General features: G+C 41.3%; 1 protein-coding gene and 1 non-coding gene across 6 annotated transcripts in view; both read right to left on the bottom strand.

The window, feature by feature from the left end:
- Positions 1 to 233: 233 nt before the first annotated feature.
- Positions 234 to 13,905, bottom strand: part of Lvrn (laeverin) — a 58,421-nt gene continuing 44,749 nt past the window's right edge. For 4 of the 5 annotated variants that reach the window (XM_017317999.2, XM_017318000.2, XM_017317997.2 and 1 more), the window contains 6 exons: positions 13,700 to 13,807; positions 12,740 to 12,916; positions 12,428 to 12,565; positions 7,638 to 7,677; positions 6,922 to 6,997; positions 234 to 2,264 (listed from right to left, as the gene is read on the bottom strand). In XM_017317999.2, coding sequence (XP_017173488.1) covers positions 2,146 to 2,264; positions 6,922 to 6,997; positions 7,638 to 7,677; positions 12,428 to 12,565; positions 12,740 to 12,916; positions 13,700 to 13,807 — 658 coding nt within the window. In that variant the 3' untranslated portion in view covers positions 234 to 2,145. The remainder of the gene's footprint in view (positions 2,265 to 6,921; positions 6,998 to 7,637; positions 7,678 to 12,427; positions 12,566 to 12,739; positions 12,917 to 13,699; positions 13,808 to 13,905) is intronic. The other variant, NM_029008.1, reaches the window with a different exon arrangement.
- Gm23610 lies at positions 6,573 to 6,679 on the bottom strand. The gene has a single exon (XR_003952702.1). It is a non-coding gene; the product is annotated as a U6 spliceosomal RNA (small nuclear RNA).

Below are 13,905 nucleotides of genomic sequence, written 5' to 3'. Positions count from 1 at the left end.
CGTATCTTCAAAATGTCCACTTTCTTCAGGCTGGAAGCGGATGTGATAGCTGCATCTCATCCTGCTCGGCTTTAAGTACGTGAGAGGGGAGGAAAAGAATGAGAGGAGATCTTCATCTCCTGCTAGTCCTTTCCATAGAAATCAAGAGAATTTCAGTGTAGCTCAGCCCAAGACAGGAAGGTTACTTACACACACACACACACACACTTAAAAACAAAACTTTTAAAAAGAAATCAAGTCAAAATAACTTTTATTCATCTACTTACATTTTCTCCGAGAAGGAAGGTGGTAAAGGGACGGCCAGCCAGTGGAAGTTGCCAGCACAGACGTTTTTTATTTGCGTCTGTTAAGTCACCTTAGTCACAGGAATGCACAGCCATATGCAAGGCGTTGTACAGTTACATCTTCTGGGTTTGTAAAGGGTGCCTTGTCAGTTATAGGAGATAGCAGCATGCCATTTAAGCTTTACTATGGAGTAGAAGGAGTTGGCTCACTAGCACAGTGACTTAATGTTGCTTTCACCAGTATTTATACAAAACCTTCTCCAGAAAACTTAGAGGCGTTAAGTAATGTGAAATGTTACAAATTCCAAATCGACATTTGAATGTGTGATGACTTAACTGTTTATTTTGTATTCATTTAGTGTTACTTTTGCACAATTGTGTGATGTGCATGGATGAGGAAACAGACAACGACCTATTTTTCTTTCCATCCCTTGTGACTTCCTCTGTGTTGTTCACCGGTCCTGTTTTCTCTTTGACTGCTCTTTCTGTCCCTGGAATACAGTCTTTCCCTTGTTACGTGATTCCTCTCGTTAACAGAGTCGCCCAAAACAAACTTCTCTAAGCTTCTAGTCTTGTCTGGGAGTTTTAAAGACTTTTCATAGACAGTATATTTATCGATCTTTACAATGCTACTGTGAGGTAGATAGATACGCAATTTTTACCCTCATTCTGGAAAACCACCCACCAACAAAATGTAAAGGAAGGAGCACTAGATGAGCAGCTACACAGTGTCTGTAGCAGGCGGGATGTGCTCTGTGCTCTAAGCTCACTCCATGTGTCTCAGTGTCTCGGTGACTGTGTAAAGTCCATGGGCCCCCATTGCAAGTAGGTTCAGCATGGCCAAGTGAATTTACTCTCCTGTGTACAAAATGACAAGAACTGTGCTGTGGTCTGACATTTGGTTCTCTTCCTATAGAATTTCTCCTTAGCCCAGAAGATGAGTCTGCAAAGTTTAAAGCCCTTGACCTCAGGCACTCTGAAAGAATGTCCTCTACAGCTACAGGCAAGTACACAGAGTCACCACACAGAGTCCCCGGAAACGGGGACAGGGGGAGCGGGGCAGAGCTTTTATCCCCTCAAAGAGATCCTGAGGGCATTTTGCAGATTCTACAATCATTTGTCCTTTTGTGACAACATTTGACAGTAACAGTCAAGTAGGAGTCAATGGTGCAGGCACTGCAGGAGAGAGAAGTGGGGGAGGGGCGGGAGGCAGCCTGTCTGTCTATCTGTCTGTCTGTTTTGCTTTGTGGCATTTGAAAGTGTCGACTCCTTTTTCAGACTTGACTTAACTTGGCTTTCTTTGGTTGAGCTTCATCCTAATCGATCTCCTTTATTTCTGGCTTCTGTGTCTTTACATCGCCTTAGGTTCCCACCGGTCTTTCATTTTAAACTATTAATAAAGCACAGAGTATTTCAGGTCTGGATTTCCCTCCAGATGGAGTGTGCTCCCCATGGATGCGACTGATCTCACGCTCACTGGCCTCCACTTCATCAGAATAAGTGATGCTTTCTTAGGTCAGTCTGGGTTTGTTTGTTGATACTGTCTTTAAGAAAGCAGTTAAAATCATTTCAGTGGCTTTCTTGCTTGACGGGTAGCAAAAGTTTGCCCAGATACATGGCAATGTTGACAAGATCCTCAGCAAAGACGTGAAATCAGGAAGGACACGACTCTGAGTAGGAGATGGGACCGAAATAAAAGAAGCCGTGTGTGGCTTTTCCAGTCACTAAATATGGAAGCCAGAACGGTGAGTAAACAAGATTATGAGATGCAAGAAGCATCCTGCAAGAAGCATCCTGCAAGAAGCATCCTGCAAGAAGCATCCTGCAAGAAGCCATAGATTACGTGTTTTTCCGAAGCCACTCAACCACCCTGGCAATTCTCTTCTTGTTTTGCAGATTCTTCGTCTTCATTGCCTGTAATTTGGCTTGAACCACAACCCTCTGGTGCTCTTCCAACACAGTACTGAAGAAGTGCTGCAACTAGGAGGACAGAGACAACTGATCAGCGCCACCACCAGACGTCTCACTGGCACAAATCAAAACAGAGTTCCTGGGAAATAGCAAAACCATTTTGCAAAGAGCATTGATGGCTACTAGGAACAGCTATGCAGACCTCCAGCATGTGTCCCTGGGGAGGCTGTGAGTGAGGCAGTGTGATTATGACCATACCTCCCCAGAAGGGTGACATGTCAGCCGGAAGGAGTATCCATACAGTAAGAACTTGGCCTACTAACTTCCCTGTTTCCAAAGTACATCATAGCGCTCAACAAATAGTTACTAACTGCATACTGGATATTGCAAAAGATTTGTGAACCGAGACTTAGTGAGACCCTTCTGAATTTCAAAGGGACTCGGAAGCTTCCAGAGGGCAATACTGATGGTACTTATATCTGTTATGGTATCTTCCTCCATGGTAAGGAGGGTCAGGGCCGTCAGGCAACGTGTGACAGGGCAGTCCCTGCATGAAGGCTCTGAGAAGTCAAGAGACACTTGTTGTGGATTTAGTTTATTGTTTGTATTACGTTAATTGGGTTCCCAAAATTACATGAGAATCCTGCATGTAAGATACTGTGGGTCCCTGCCTCCAGTTGGTTCTAATGGGTAAGAAAAGTTGCCAGCAGCCAATGGCTGGGCAGGGAGACAGGGAGACAGGGAGACAGGGAGACAGACAGGGAGACAGGGAGACAGGGAGATAGACAGGGAGACAGACAGGGAGACAGACAGGGAGACAGACAGGGAGACAGGGAGACAGGGAGACAGGGAGATAGACAGTCTTTTAGATTTCCTGGGCAATGGAGTTAAGGGAAGAAGAAAGTTTAGTACCGCCATGCTGGACAAGCAGGAGAATCAGGCTTGAGAGCTGCGGGAGAGAAAGCATACAATCATGAAAGAGCCAGGGAGGAGCAGCCCCAGGTCCCTTCGCCCCCTATTGGTTCTAAGGTAGTAAAGATGAAATATAGATTTTAGTAAGTAATAATTCAGGAGTATCGAATTCAGGGGAGGTGTTAGCAACATGGAAGGTTGGGAGTAGCCCAGACATCATTGAGCTGGTTAAGACATATTAAACATATGGCTGTGTGTGTGTGTGTGTGTGTGTGTGTGTGTGTGTGTGTGTGTGTGTGTATGTGTGTGTCTTTCATTTGAGAATACAGAGCATTGAGGCAGGAAGGGAGGAACTCGAGGTGTCGCCTCCAGGGAGATCAGAGTGGCTTAATCAACTACAGCTACAGACAAGGAGAGGCCATTGTGTGAAGCCATGGAAATGAAGCCTGGATTGTGTCAGAAATCCCAAGAGATTAGAGGTCTTAGAGCCAAGGAGACCTTCAGATATGGTGTGGAGCCAGCCCAAGAGAGAGAAGTGTATTACAGGCAGCAAAGGTGAAAGGACACAGCCACCTAATCCATTTGATGCTGGACGTAGAGCTCTATGATTTGGAGTTTGCCCTGCTGGGTGACTGTTTTTCTTTGGTCCACTCTTTCCTCACTATATCCCAACTCCTCTCTTTTGTAATGGTCCTGCATATTCTTTGCCATTATATGTTGGAAATCATGTAGTTTGCTTTTTGATTTTACAAGACATTACCACTAAGAGAATGCCTTGAATCCCAGAAGAGACTTTGTATGTTGGACTTTTAAACAGTGTTAAGACTGAAAGACAATAAGGACTTCTGAAGTTGGACTAGATGCATTTTATGTGATGATGTAATCACAAGCCTATGGGAAACAGGGAGTGGAGATGAAAATGGCCTTCAGAGGCTTATAAGTTTGAATGCCTGGTCTCCAGTTGATGAAACTGTTCGGAAAGCATTAGGAGGTGTGGCCTTGCTGGAAGTGGGCTTTGAGATCTCAGCTACTGCCATGCCTTCCTGCTGGCTACCATGCTCCCTGCCATAATGGTCCTGGTCTCTAACTCCCTAAAGTTGTAAGCAAGCCCCCAGGAAACTCGTCTGTAAGTAGCTTTGGTCATGATGTCTTATTAGAGCAACAGAAAAGTAACTAAGACAGAAGTGATTAAGGGAGTGGCTCTAGATGAAGTTTTTAGTGTCTGGAACAGATTTTAGAATTCACCAACACCCACACTTATTGAAGACTCCCTTGGTAATATGGAGAACACTGAAAGCCCATTGTTTGAAACATTTGAGGGGCTTGCTGCAGGGTAAAAAAAAAATTTTAGTGACTATACACATAACTTTTGACAGTTTTCAGGAAAATAATAATACTGGCTGGTTGCTTCTAGCATCTCTGGATAAACTGACAAAGGGGAAAAATGGATTGTATGATAAACATGAACCAACTTCTTGTATCTCAGGATACAGTGACAAAGGAAATAATGGACTCTGTGGTAAAATGAATCACCTTATAGCATCTACAGGTACAGTAGCAAGAGAAGAACTCACTGATACAACTGACTGGCTCCAGAGGCACAGAAACAGTCTAAAAATTTCCCAAGTACGCCCTGGAAAAGAATCGTCTCTCCAGGAGCCAGAGAGCTCAAGTTGCCGAAAAGCAAACCAAAGCTCTCAGTATAAGAATGCTTGAACAACAACAAAATTGAGACCCAACCTTGGAATTGATACCCAACCTTGGAGGGTATCAGCAGTTTAAGTAAAGACATTGATTGGTAAGGGATAGGATCGTGTAACATGGGATGAGGATGTGTTAGGGGACCCTACTGAGGCTAAGGATATTGAACTTCAGATTTGAAGGGCTTATCTCATCTAAGAAAGTGATCTCCCTATCCTTTGCAGAGGATGCCCCTCTACTCTCACCCCTGCAATATTGACCTTTTCCCCTTTGCCTGAGAAAATTCATCCTTCATTGTTTGCTCAACCAGGGTAATCTTCCCTGAAGAAGATGCCAGGGCCCTCTAAAAGTTGCCTCTATATCTATAATCAGACTTAAGGCTGAGCAGGCTTCCAGAGAGGACATAGGAAGCGTTGTCCATGAGGTGGTGTATAAACTACTAAAGCGCTCTGTCATTATTGAACTAGATATCTATTCTGGCTGTGGATTTGCCTTTCATGCACACACTGCTTCTGCCAAAACTGCCAGCCATGGATTTTACAGAATGCTTTATCTACCATTGAGGTATTCCACATGATGTGGCTTCTGACTGTGGAACTCATTTCACAGCCAGAAATGTGTGACGGTGGGCCTACATTCCCAGACTCCATTAGTCTTACCATGTTCCCCATCATCCTGAAGCAGCTGGTCTAATAGAATGATGAAATGACCTTTTGGAGACACAGTTACGGCAGCAATTAAGTGACAGTAGTCAGGAAGGCTAGAGCAAAATTCTCCACACTGCAGCAGTGATTTGAAGCCACATCCAATATAAGGTATGATTTCTCCCATAGACACTATCCATAGATTCAGAAACCCAGGGGTGGAGAAGTGACTGGTTACGTTAGCTATCACCTTTACTGACCCACTAGGGATCTTTTCCATTCCTTAAGTTCTGCTAGCCTAGACGTTTTGGTTCCAGATGGAGGAGCACTCCTGTCTGGGGAGACAACAAATATTCCAATGATCTAGAACCTCAGACTCCTCTTGGCCCTTGTGGCTTCTGACGCCCTTAAGCCAACAAGCTAAGAAAGGAATAACAGTGTTAGGAGGGGTGATTGATCCAGACTGCTAAGGGGAAACTGGATGCTTCTCTACAATGGAGGTAAAGAAGATTATGTCTGGAGTGAAAGAAATTCTCAACCTTCTCAATGCTGCGCCCCTTTAATTCAGTTCCTCATGTTATGATGAAACTTTTGTTGCTACTTCTTTTTTTTAATTAGGTATTTTCCTCATTTACATTTCCAATGCTATCCCAAAAGTCCCCCCATACCCTCCCTCCCCACCCCCCTACTCACCCACTCCCACTTTTTGGCCCTGGCATTCCCCTGTACTGGGGCATATAAAGTTTGCGTGTCCAATGGGCCTCTCTTTCCAGTGATGGCCAACTAGGCCATCTTTTGATACATATGCAGCTAGAGACAAGAGCTCCGGGGTACTGGTTAGTTCATAATGTTGTTGCACCTACAGGGTTGTGGATACTTTTAGCTCCTTGGTTACTTTCTCTAGCTTCTCCATTGGGGGCCCTGTGATCCATCCAATAGCTGACTGTGAGCATCCACTTATGTGTTTGCTAGGCCCCGGCGTAGTCTCACTAGAGACAGCTATTTCAGGGTCCTATCCGCACAATCTTGCTAGTGTATGCAATGGTATCAGCGTTTGGAGGCTGATTATGGGATGGATCCCTGGATATGGCAGTCTCTAGATGGTCCATCCTTTTGTCTCAAAAATATGGAACGCTTCATGAATTTGTGTGTCATCCTTGCGCAGGGGCCATGCTAATCTTCTCTGTATCGTTCCAATTTTAGTATATGTGCTGCCGAAGCGAGCACTTGTTGCTACTTCTTAACTGTAATTTTGCTACTGCAACGTATTGCAATGTAAATATCTGATACACAGGACATCTGATATGCAACCTGGCTGCTTTAGAAAAACTCAACTGATACAATACCAATAGCACTAACAAAGCATAGGGAGATGATTCAGATAAGCATGTGAATTTTAATCTTACCACGTCAAATTATATCAAGAGTGCTTACCAAATAGTATACTTCACAACGCTATCAGTGCTCACCTCTGTGACCTGCTGATCTGTACTGACGGTCCTCCCTAAGACAGGCACTAGAGCATCCAGCCAATCCATTCCATACCTGCAAAGCAACAAGGTGCTGCTCAGTGAAAAAAGGCTGGGGAAGAAGCTGCATGCTTCTGCAGTAGATACATAGTGTATATGTAGCCTCGCTGATGTCGTCCTCACAAATCTAAGGGAAACCACATATGAAGTTGTGTAGCTTTGCCTTTAAGTAGGATATCTGTTATGCAGAGAACTAGTAACACTAAAGAAGTACATATATATATATATACGTGTATATATATATATATATATATATATATGTATATATATATACAGTTTTGTGCAATAAAGTTTGCAGTTTAATCTAAATATTAATGTATTTCTTTATAGCAACAATTATAGGCATCTATTCATCTATTCTATGGGCAGTTAGGATTTATATATCATGTCACAAGCAAAAAAAAACTGTATAAGGATGTATATAAATAAATAAATGCTGTTCCTCAAGAAATAATAGCCAATATGGAATAGATTTTATTCTATTAAATAAAATGACTAAAATGCTTTGTGGTGTCCTTAAAGTTATGTTTGCGTATTTTCTGGCATGGGCATCTCTATATTCTGGCAGTCTCAAGATGTCTTGGTACCATGATTGCGTTAGCTCCATTTAGGAAACAAAAATTGTAAAGTGTTTCGAAGAAAGAACAGATACATACCGGTGCAAAGTACTGCTGTAGTAGGGGGGAGGGGGAAGGACTTTTGGATGCATTAAAAAAAGAAAGAAAAATTGAAATAGGATTATTATAGTGACTTGAACAGAAATTGCTTTGGTAGCTAATACACATACTTCAAAACTCCTCTAGAGGAGGATAAAGACAGGAGAGAGAAGTGGAGAAATCAAATGTGGGTTTACTCTTGCTAAATTGCCATCCAAAGGAAGGGCTTTGATTTCTTTCCCTCGTGATATTTGATTGCTGACTCTGAGTTTATCCTTTCTGAATTCAAACCAACTGCATTTTTAGATTACAAGGGAAAACTTTAGGCCATATCAAACACAATAGCTGCCATTTCACAGAGCATGAAACCAAACCCTAAGTGTCAATTAGTAGACAGACATCAGGCCAGGGTTGTTTCACTTGCAGTTTGAGATGACAGAAAACATTGTCTCTCATATCTCTCTTTCTCCTGGGACAACTGGTCTACAAGACAATGTGTACTTTAGTGGTATTAGTATATGACTGGGCTCAGTAGGGCTATGCCTCTAAAATGCTAGGCAGCTGAAAGCTCTATGTTTCTTTCTTAGAAACTTTATATTGCTAAAATAACGAATGAGGTGATGAATTATAGACATTTTTGGAGCCGTACCTTTGAGTCTAATTTGTCTTGAAGATTTGTGACATAACCATGCTCAATGCTGATTATACTTTCAATAAGCCATAGATATTCTGATATTTAAAGATCTAAATGTGCATCCCTATGTCATTTAAGCGTACATGTTTTCATCCTGAATTTGAACTTCAGCTTTCAACAATTCATAATTGCACTGTTTATTCAGACAAAACCATTAGCAAAATTGAATAAGACTTCCAATATAAATTAAACACTAAAAATAAATGTATTCAATTTGTAAAACACATTTAGTTGAGTATAAAAATACTCTTTATAGTAGAATATGCAAAAGAAGTAAACTAATACAATTTACCATAAATATAGCATCTTCTATGAATTTGGTGTTTTCTAGAATAAAATATAAAAGTAATGAGCCCAGGCATGAACAGTTCGGGCACTTACAATTCTACAAACTTCATGGAGATAATGAGACTCACTTAGGAGTTTTTGTTTTTATTTTTGCTTTTTAAAGGAATTCTTTATATGTTTTATTTAATGTGTTTATATGGATTAGTTAAATCAAATTGTAAGACAACCAACTCTTTAGAGAGTAGAATTTAAGTCTTACTAGGAAGTCGCCAACACTTTCCTGTTCTCTAAAGGCAAGAAAGATTCTTGTGAGGAGTAAAACTTACACATGCAGACCCCTTACATTAAAAGCAATCTTTCTTATCACTAAGGCCCTCGAGGTAGGAGACAGAGTCAAAGCAGGAAAAAATAAATGTACAAGAACTAAAAAAATACCTCTGCATGCCTTTACCTTGCATCTGTTTTTTTCTTACAATTTAGCATCTCTACAACACACGTGCCACAACGACCGAACCAACTGTTCCTTAATTTTGAAGTGAGAAATCTGTTTAGCTAGAAGCAAGCCCTCACGCTCTACTATCCAGTCTAGCGGCTTCCACTGGCTAACGAGGTGCCCACATGAGTTAGGCATCACAGCGAGACAAGCGTGCTCTCTACTGCCCGGGTGACACCGTGTATTGATTTCTGTTTATAATTTTAAAGTGAGTTGTTTAATGCAATTTTGAAGTTTGAATTTTCACCTGCACTTTGCATGAGTCAGCAAATTAATCAAGGGTCTATCTAGTTTAGATCCATCAGTGTTGCCCGCTGACTTCTGTATCCTGATGAAGGTATTCTTTAGCTGGGCTATCCAAATATGGCAGCCTCTAGTCACACGGGACACTTCAAATAAGGATAATAGAACTGACAAACTGAATTTTAATTTTTGAAAATGTCAGTGAGTGGAAATGTAACTATCTACAGGTTAGCTAGTGGCTAGCAGACTGAGCAAGGTTAAGTGGTTTTGCTTTTGCTTGTTTGTCTGTTTGTCAGGGTCTTACACTGTAGCCCACACTGGCTTGGAATTCATTATGTAGCTCAGGTTTGCTGTGAAGTCATGGTAATCCTCCTGCTTCAACCTACCAAGTGCTAGGATCACAACATTGAGATAACACACTCAATTTCACTGTATATAATTTTAAAGACAATATCAACTGGGCCCATGTTAAACTTTGTTTGAGTCATTTGAGTAACCAGTAAAAGGTAGAGACTTTCTATCTTACACCAGTCTTCAAGGGGCAGCTGTGCTTTGGAGGTTTCATGCTTATTAGCCACTCTGCCAAATTTCAGAGACAAGCTCATTTGTCTGTGTGGATTGTACTAGGGGTGATATATATTTGTTTATATGTATATAAATACATAGATATGTATGAATGTATGTGTATGTGGTACATACATATATGTATGTGTGTTCATATTAGGAATTCATTAGGAATAGATACTATGTATAATATTATATATCATATTACATAACATATTATATGTCAAATTATATATAACCAAGAGTTAGAGAACCTTAAACAAAAGATAAGAACAATGTTTTCATAATGTGAATATAATATGTATGTTTCTACGATGAGCTAAAGAAATGAAGCAGTATAAATGAGCTTTCATCTATATAGTTTTAAATTTTCTAGTGCAAACAAACCTTATACCGCTTTCATGTTCTAAAGGTGCTCAATAAGTATTTACAAAACATCAATTACTTTGTTCTACGTGATATTCATGTACATCTATGGTCATTAGCATTTATATTCTGGCCATCTTGGCATGGTAGGCACATGGCTGTAATCCTAGTACTTTAGAAGTTAAATGTGAGGTTGAAGAACTTCAGGTTTTCCTCAGCTACATGGTATATTCAAGAGCTTGGGCTATATAAGACCCTGTTTCAAAATCAGACAAAAAATTGTAAGAAGAATATGAATTTATTCTGAAGGAAGAAACTTCTTTGCAGAACTTCAGGTGCTTTGAGCTGGCAAGATGGCTCAGCAGGTAAGATCACTGACTGCTCTTCTGAAGGTCCTGAGTTCAAATCCCAACAACCACATGGTAGCTCACAACCACCCATAATAAGATCTGGCGCCCTCTTCTGGTGTGTCTGAAGTCAGCTACAGTGTACTTATGTATAATAATAAATAAATCTTTGGGCCGGAGCAAGCAGGACCAACCAGTGTGAGCAGAGGTCCTAAAAATTCAATTCCCAACAACCACATAAAGGCTCTTACATACATACATTAACCATCTTACATACATTAAAAAAAAAAAGAATTAAAAAAAGAAAACTTCAGGTGCTTCAACCTTATCCATGTTTTATCTGCTAAATATATAGTGTCTAGGCAGATGCATTATTAATATTAATTCTTATCTTTTAAAAATATATGGTTATATAATGTTCTAGAAGCAGCAACCATCAAAGACATGCTCTCTGACTTTTGCATGCTAAATATATATTTTTGCTGACTAGAAGACCTAGGAAGGAAGATCTAACTCTAAAGGGTTAAAAAAATATAAAAACTCAACAATACAGAATCCAGATAAATAAAAGAAATATGACCACCATTAGTAACATGTGTTATATTCAGGCTAATGATGTAATATTGTTTGTTGCAGAGCATTTGATCACATTGGGAACCCCAAGATGTGAGCTGGAAAAACCTTGCTGTGGTGTGGCTCAGCCTTAGCATGCACCTTTAACCGAAGTGCCTTCTGTTCGTTGGAAACAAGTAGATGTGGTGTGGCTCAGCCCTAGTGCACACCTTCCATCCAAGAGCTAAATAAAGTCAGCCCTAGGTCAGGTAACCATCTGATGCAGAGTGAACAGAAAGGGGAGTCTTTGAGCTGAAGCGTATTTAAGACAGTGTGGAGGAGGAGAAGGAGAGGAGCTTTCCCTTCTGGGAAGTCAGTGGAGTAAGAAAGTCAGCTGGGTGCGTTCTCTGCCTCTCTGAGCTCTCTGGCTTTTACCCTAGCATCTGGCTCCTGAGTTTTCATTGGTAAAATCAAATGGTTGAATTTTTTTTTTAAACAAGTATTTCTTGAAGCCATGGTGCTAGGCTTCATGAACTACATGAATGGGTGGGGTTATCGTCATACCAAAAGTATGACTTACTCAATTTAATGTTCCTTAAGACTTCTTGATGGATATAGTGGGGAAACTGAGATAAATAAACATACACGCAGTCCATTTTCATACAGGAAGCCAAAATTAAGGATAAGTAGTCTTTGATGCTTTCTACTTGGTGGTGAGACAAAATGGAGAAAAGGTCACCACTTTTTCAGTGCGTGAAAGAACTTTCCTGACATAGTCGGGCTGAAGGTGAACGTCTTCATTATCAGTGTCCTGGGGTACTAGGAACAGTGGCAATAGGCTGTAATGTTTGGGGTGTCTACTGGAGCCCACTGACCAACACTTTGGAAAGAGATAACCTATGCCCAGCACCGAGCTCTTTACTTGAAAGGCTATGGTGTCTGGAAGGAGCACTGTCTCCCCTCTATAGAAAGGTCTACATGCATGCACCATATCAGCAGCATGGCGTGGGCTCAGTGAGTTAAAAAAGAAAAAGAACCCATGACATTGAGAGGGACTCGTCAGGGTGTGTGTGAGAGAAGAATAGCGAGGGAGGGAGGGGCGGAGGGGCTAGGTCAAGGCACATCATACACTTATTTGTACTTATCAAGCAATAAAACTATCCAAATTATATTCTCTGGTCAAAATAGGAAATAAAAGCAATTAGTGAGTTAAATGAAAGTGAGAGGCTGCGTTCCTTCTTACCTTTCAGTCACAGCTACCCAGTTGTCCATTAGAAAGTCCTTTGCAATGTACCGGCCAACTTCAGATGTTGCTACAACAACTATTATATTTGTTTCACTAAAATTGGAGGAAACTGCAGTGATGGCATACTCCATAAATCTACAAGAGTCCAGTTGTAAGATGTGAATAAGCTTTAGAATCCTATGAAAAGTTAAATTTTAAAATGGTTCTAAGTAATCATACAAATAATGTGTGTTTCTTTCTCTCTCTCTTCTTTTTGATATGGATTGTGTTTCTCCAGCAAGAATGCGCAAGGTAAGTCGATCATCTCACCTGTTAAGTATCCACGGGTCTTTACTGCAGCTCATTGCGTGAACAAGACGGCGGCGGCGGCTCTCGTCCTCTTCCTCGGTCGTATTGATGTAAAGGTTAAACAAAAAGTCCCAGTCCTTATCACTCCCCAGAGCAACGGCACTGCAGAGGACCGCGTTTTCAATCTGAGGAGGGATTCTGAAAGGCATAAGAGGAGAAGGCATTCCCCTGTGGTAGCTCAGAAACATAGTTAGCCAAGGAGTCATACTCAGAAGCATAAATCTAGTAACATCACCTATAAAGAGCTATAAAGACCAAAGGTAGAGATGTAAAGAAGCAAGCGAGGGAGCTATCATTAGCTTTAGGATAAGACTCGTCCATTTAGCAGAGTGGCTGAGTTTTCGCGAAAGGAATTTATAAACATCATAGCGGACATACATCAGTAAGGTAGTTTGGTCTCGGGTCTCTATCACATTTCCTTAGAGTCCGTCTGAGGTGGTAAATGAAAGGCAACGAAGTCCCAAACACCAAAGTCTCAGCAGTTAATGAGACTGAAAACTCAGATGGGGGGTGGGAGGTTCCCCCCACCCCCGCTTGAACACTCTTGCTGGAGAAACATAATCCATATTGAAAAGGCGAGAGACAAAAATACCTACATATTCATAGATTATAACATTAACAAGCAATCCTAGAGAGCAGTCTACTAAGATGCGAAACAAGCACAGACCATGCAATCTGGAAGCGCTTCGTGAGAAAACAGAGCAGCAGCCAAACGCTGAGATCTCAGTGAGTTCTAATCTGCCACGCCCACAACTGACTTAGATAATGGTTTTTCTGGAACAGGGGTCTGAAAAGGAATGGAGGAGCTCAACGGAGGGAGAGCAGAAATGGTGCCTCTCAAGTCTAAGAACACCACCAGAGGAGAGAAACCGTGGGCGCTGACATAGGAGCTGGGCACAGGAAGTACAAGGAAGCCCTTACGCTGTCTCTGGATGAGCCGTCCATTTTTTGAAGAGTTCTCTGGACAGCTGGAGACAGTCTTCAAGACCCAACCAACAGGCAGTTTCAAAAATCCTTTCCAGGGAAAATCTTGAAGGGAAAGTCAAACCGGAGTGGTTAACTTTGAATTATCATCTTCATTTTTTTTTTATGCTTCTAAGAATATGGTTCACAAAACAGTGAGAATT

This window comes from Mus musculus, chromosome 18, assembly GCF_000001635.26.
Source record: "Mus musculus strain C57BL/6J chromosome 18, GRCm38.p6 C57BL/6J".
In the NCBI taxonomy this organism is placed as follows: domain Eukaryota; kingdom Metazoa; phylum Chordata; class Mammalia; order Rodentia; family Muridae; genus Mus; species Mus musculus.
The sequence above is the reverse complement of the archived record's forward strand: the minus strand, read 5'-3'. Positions and strand labels throughout refer to the sequence as shown.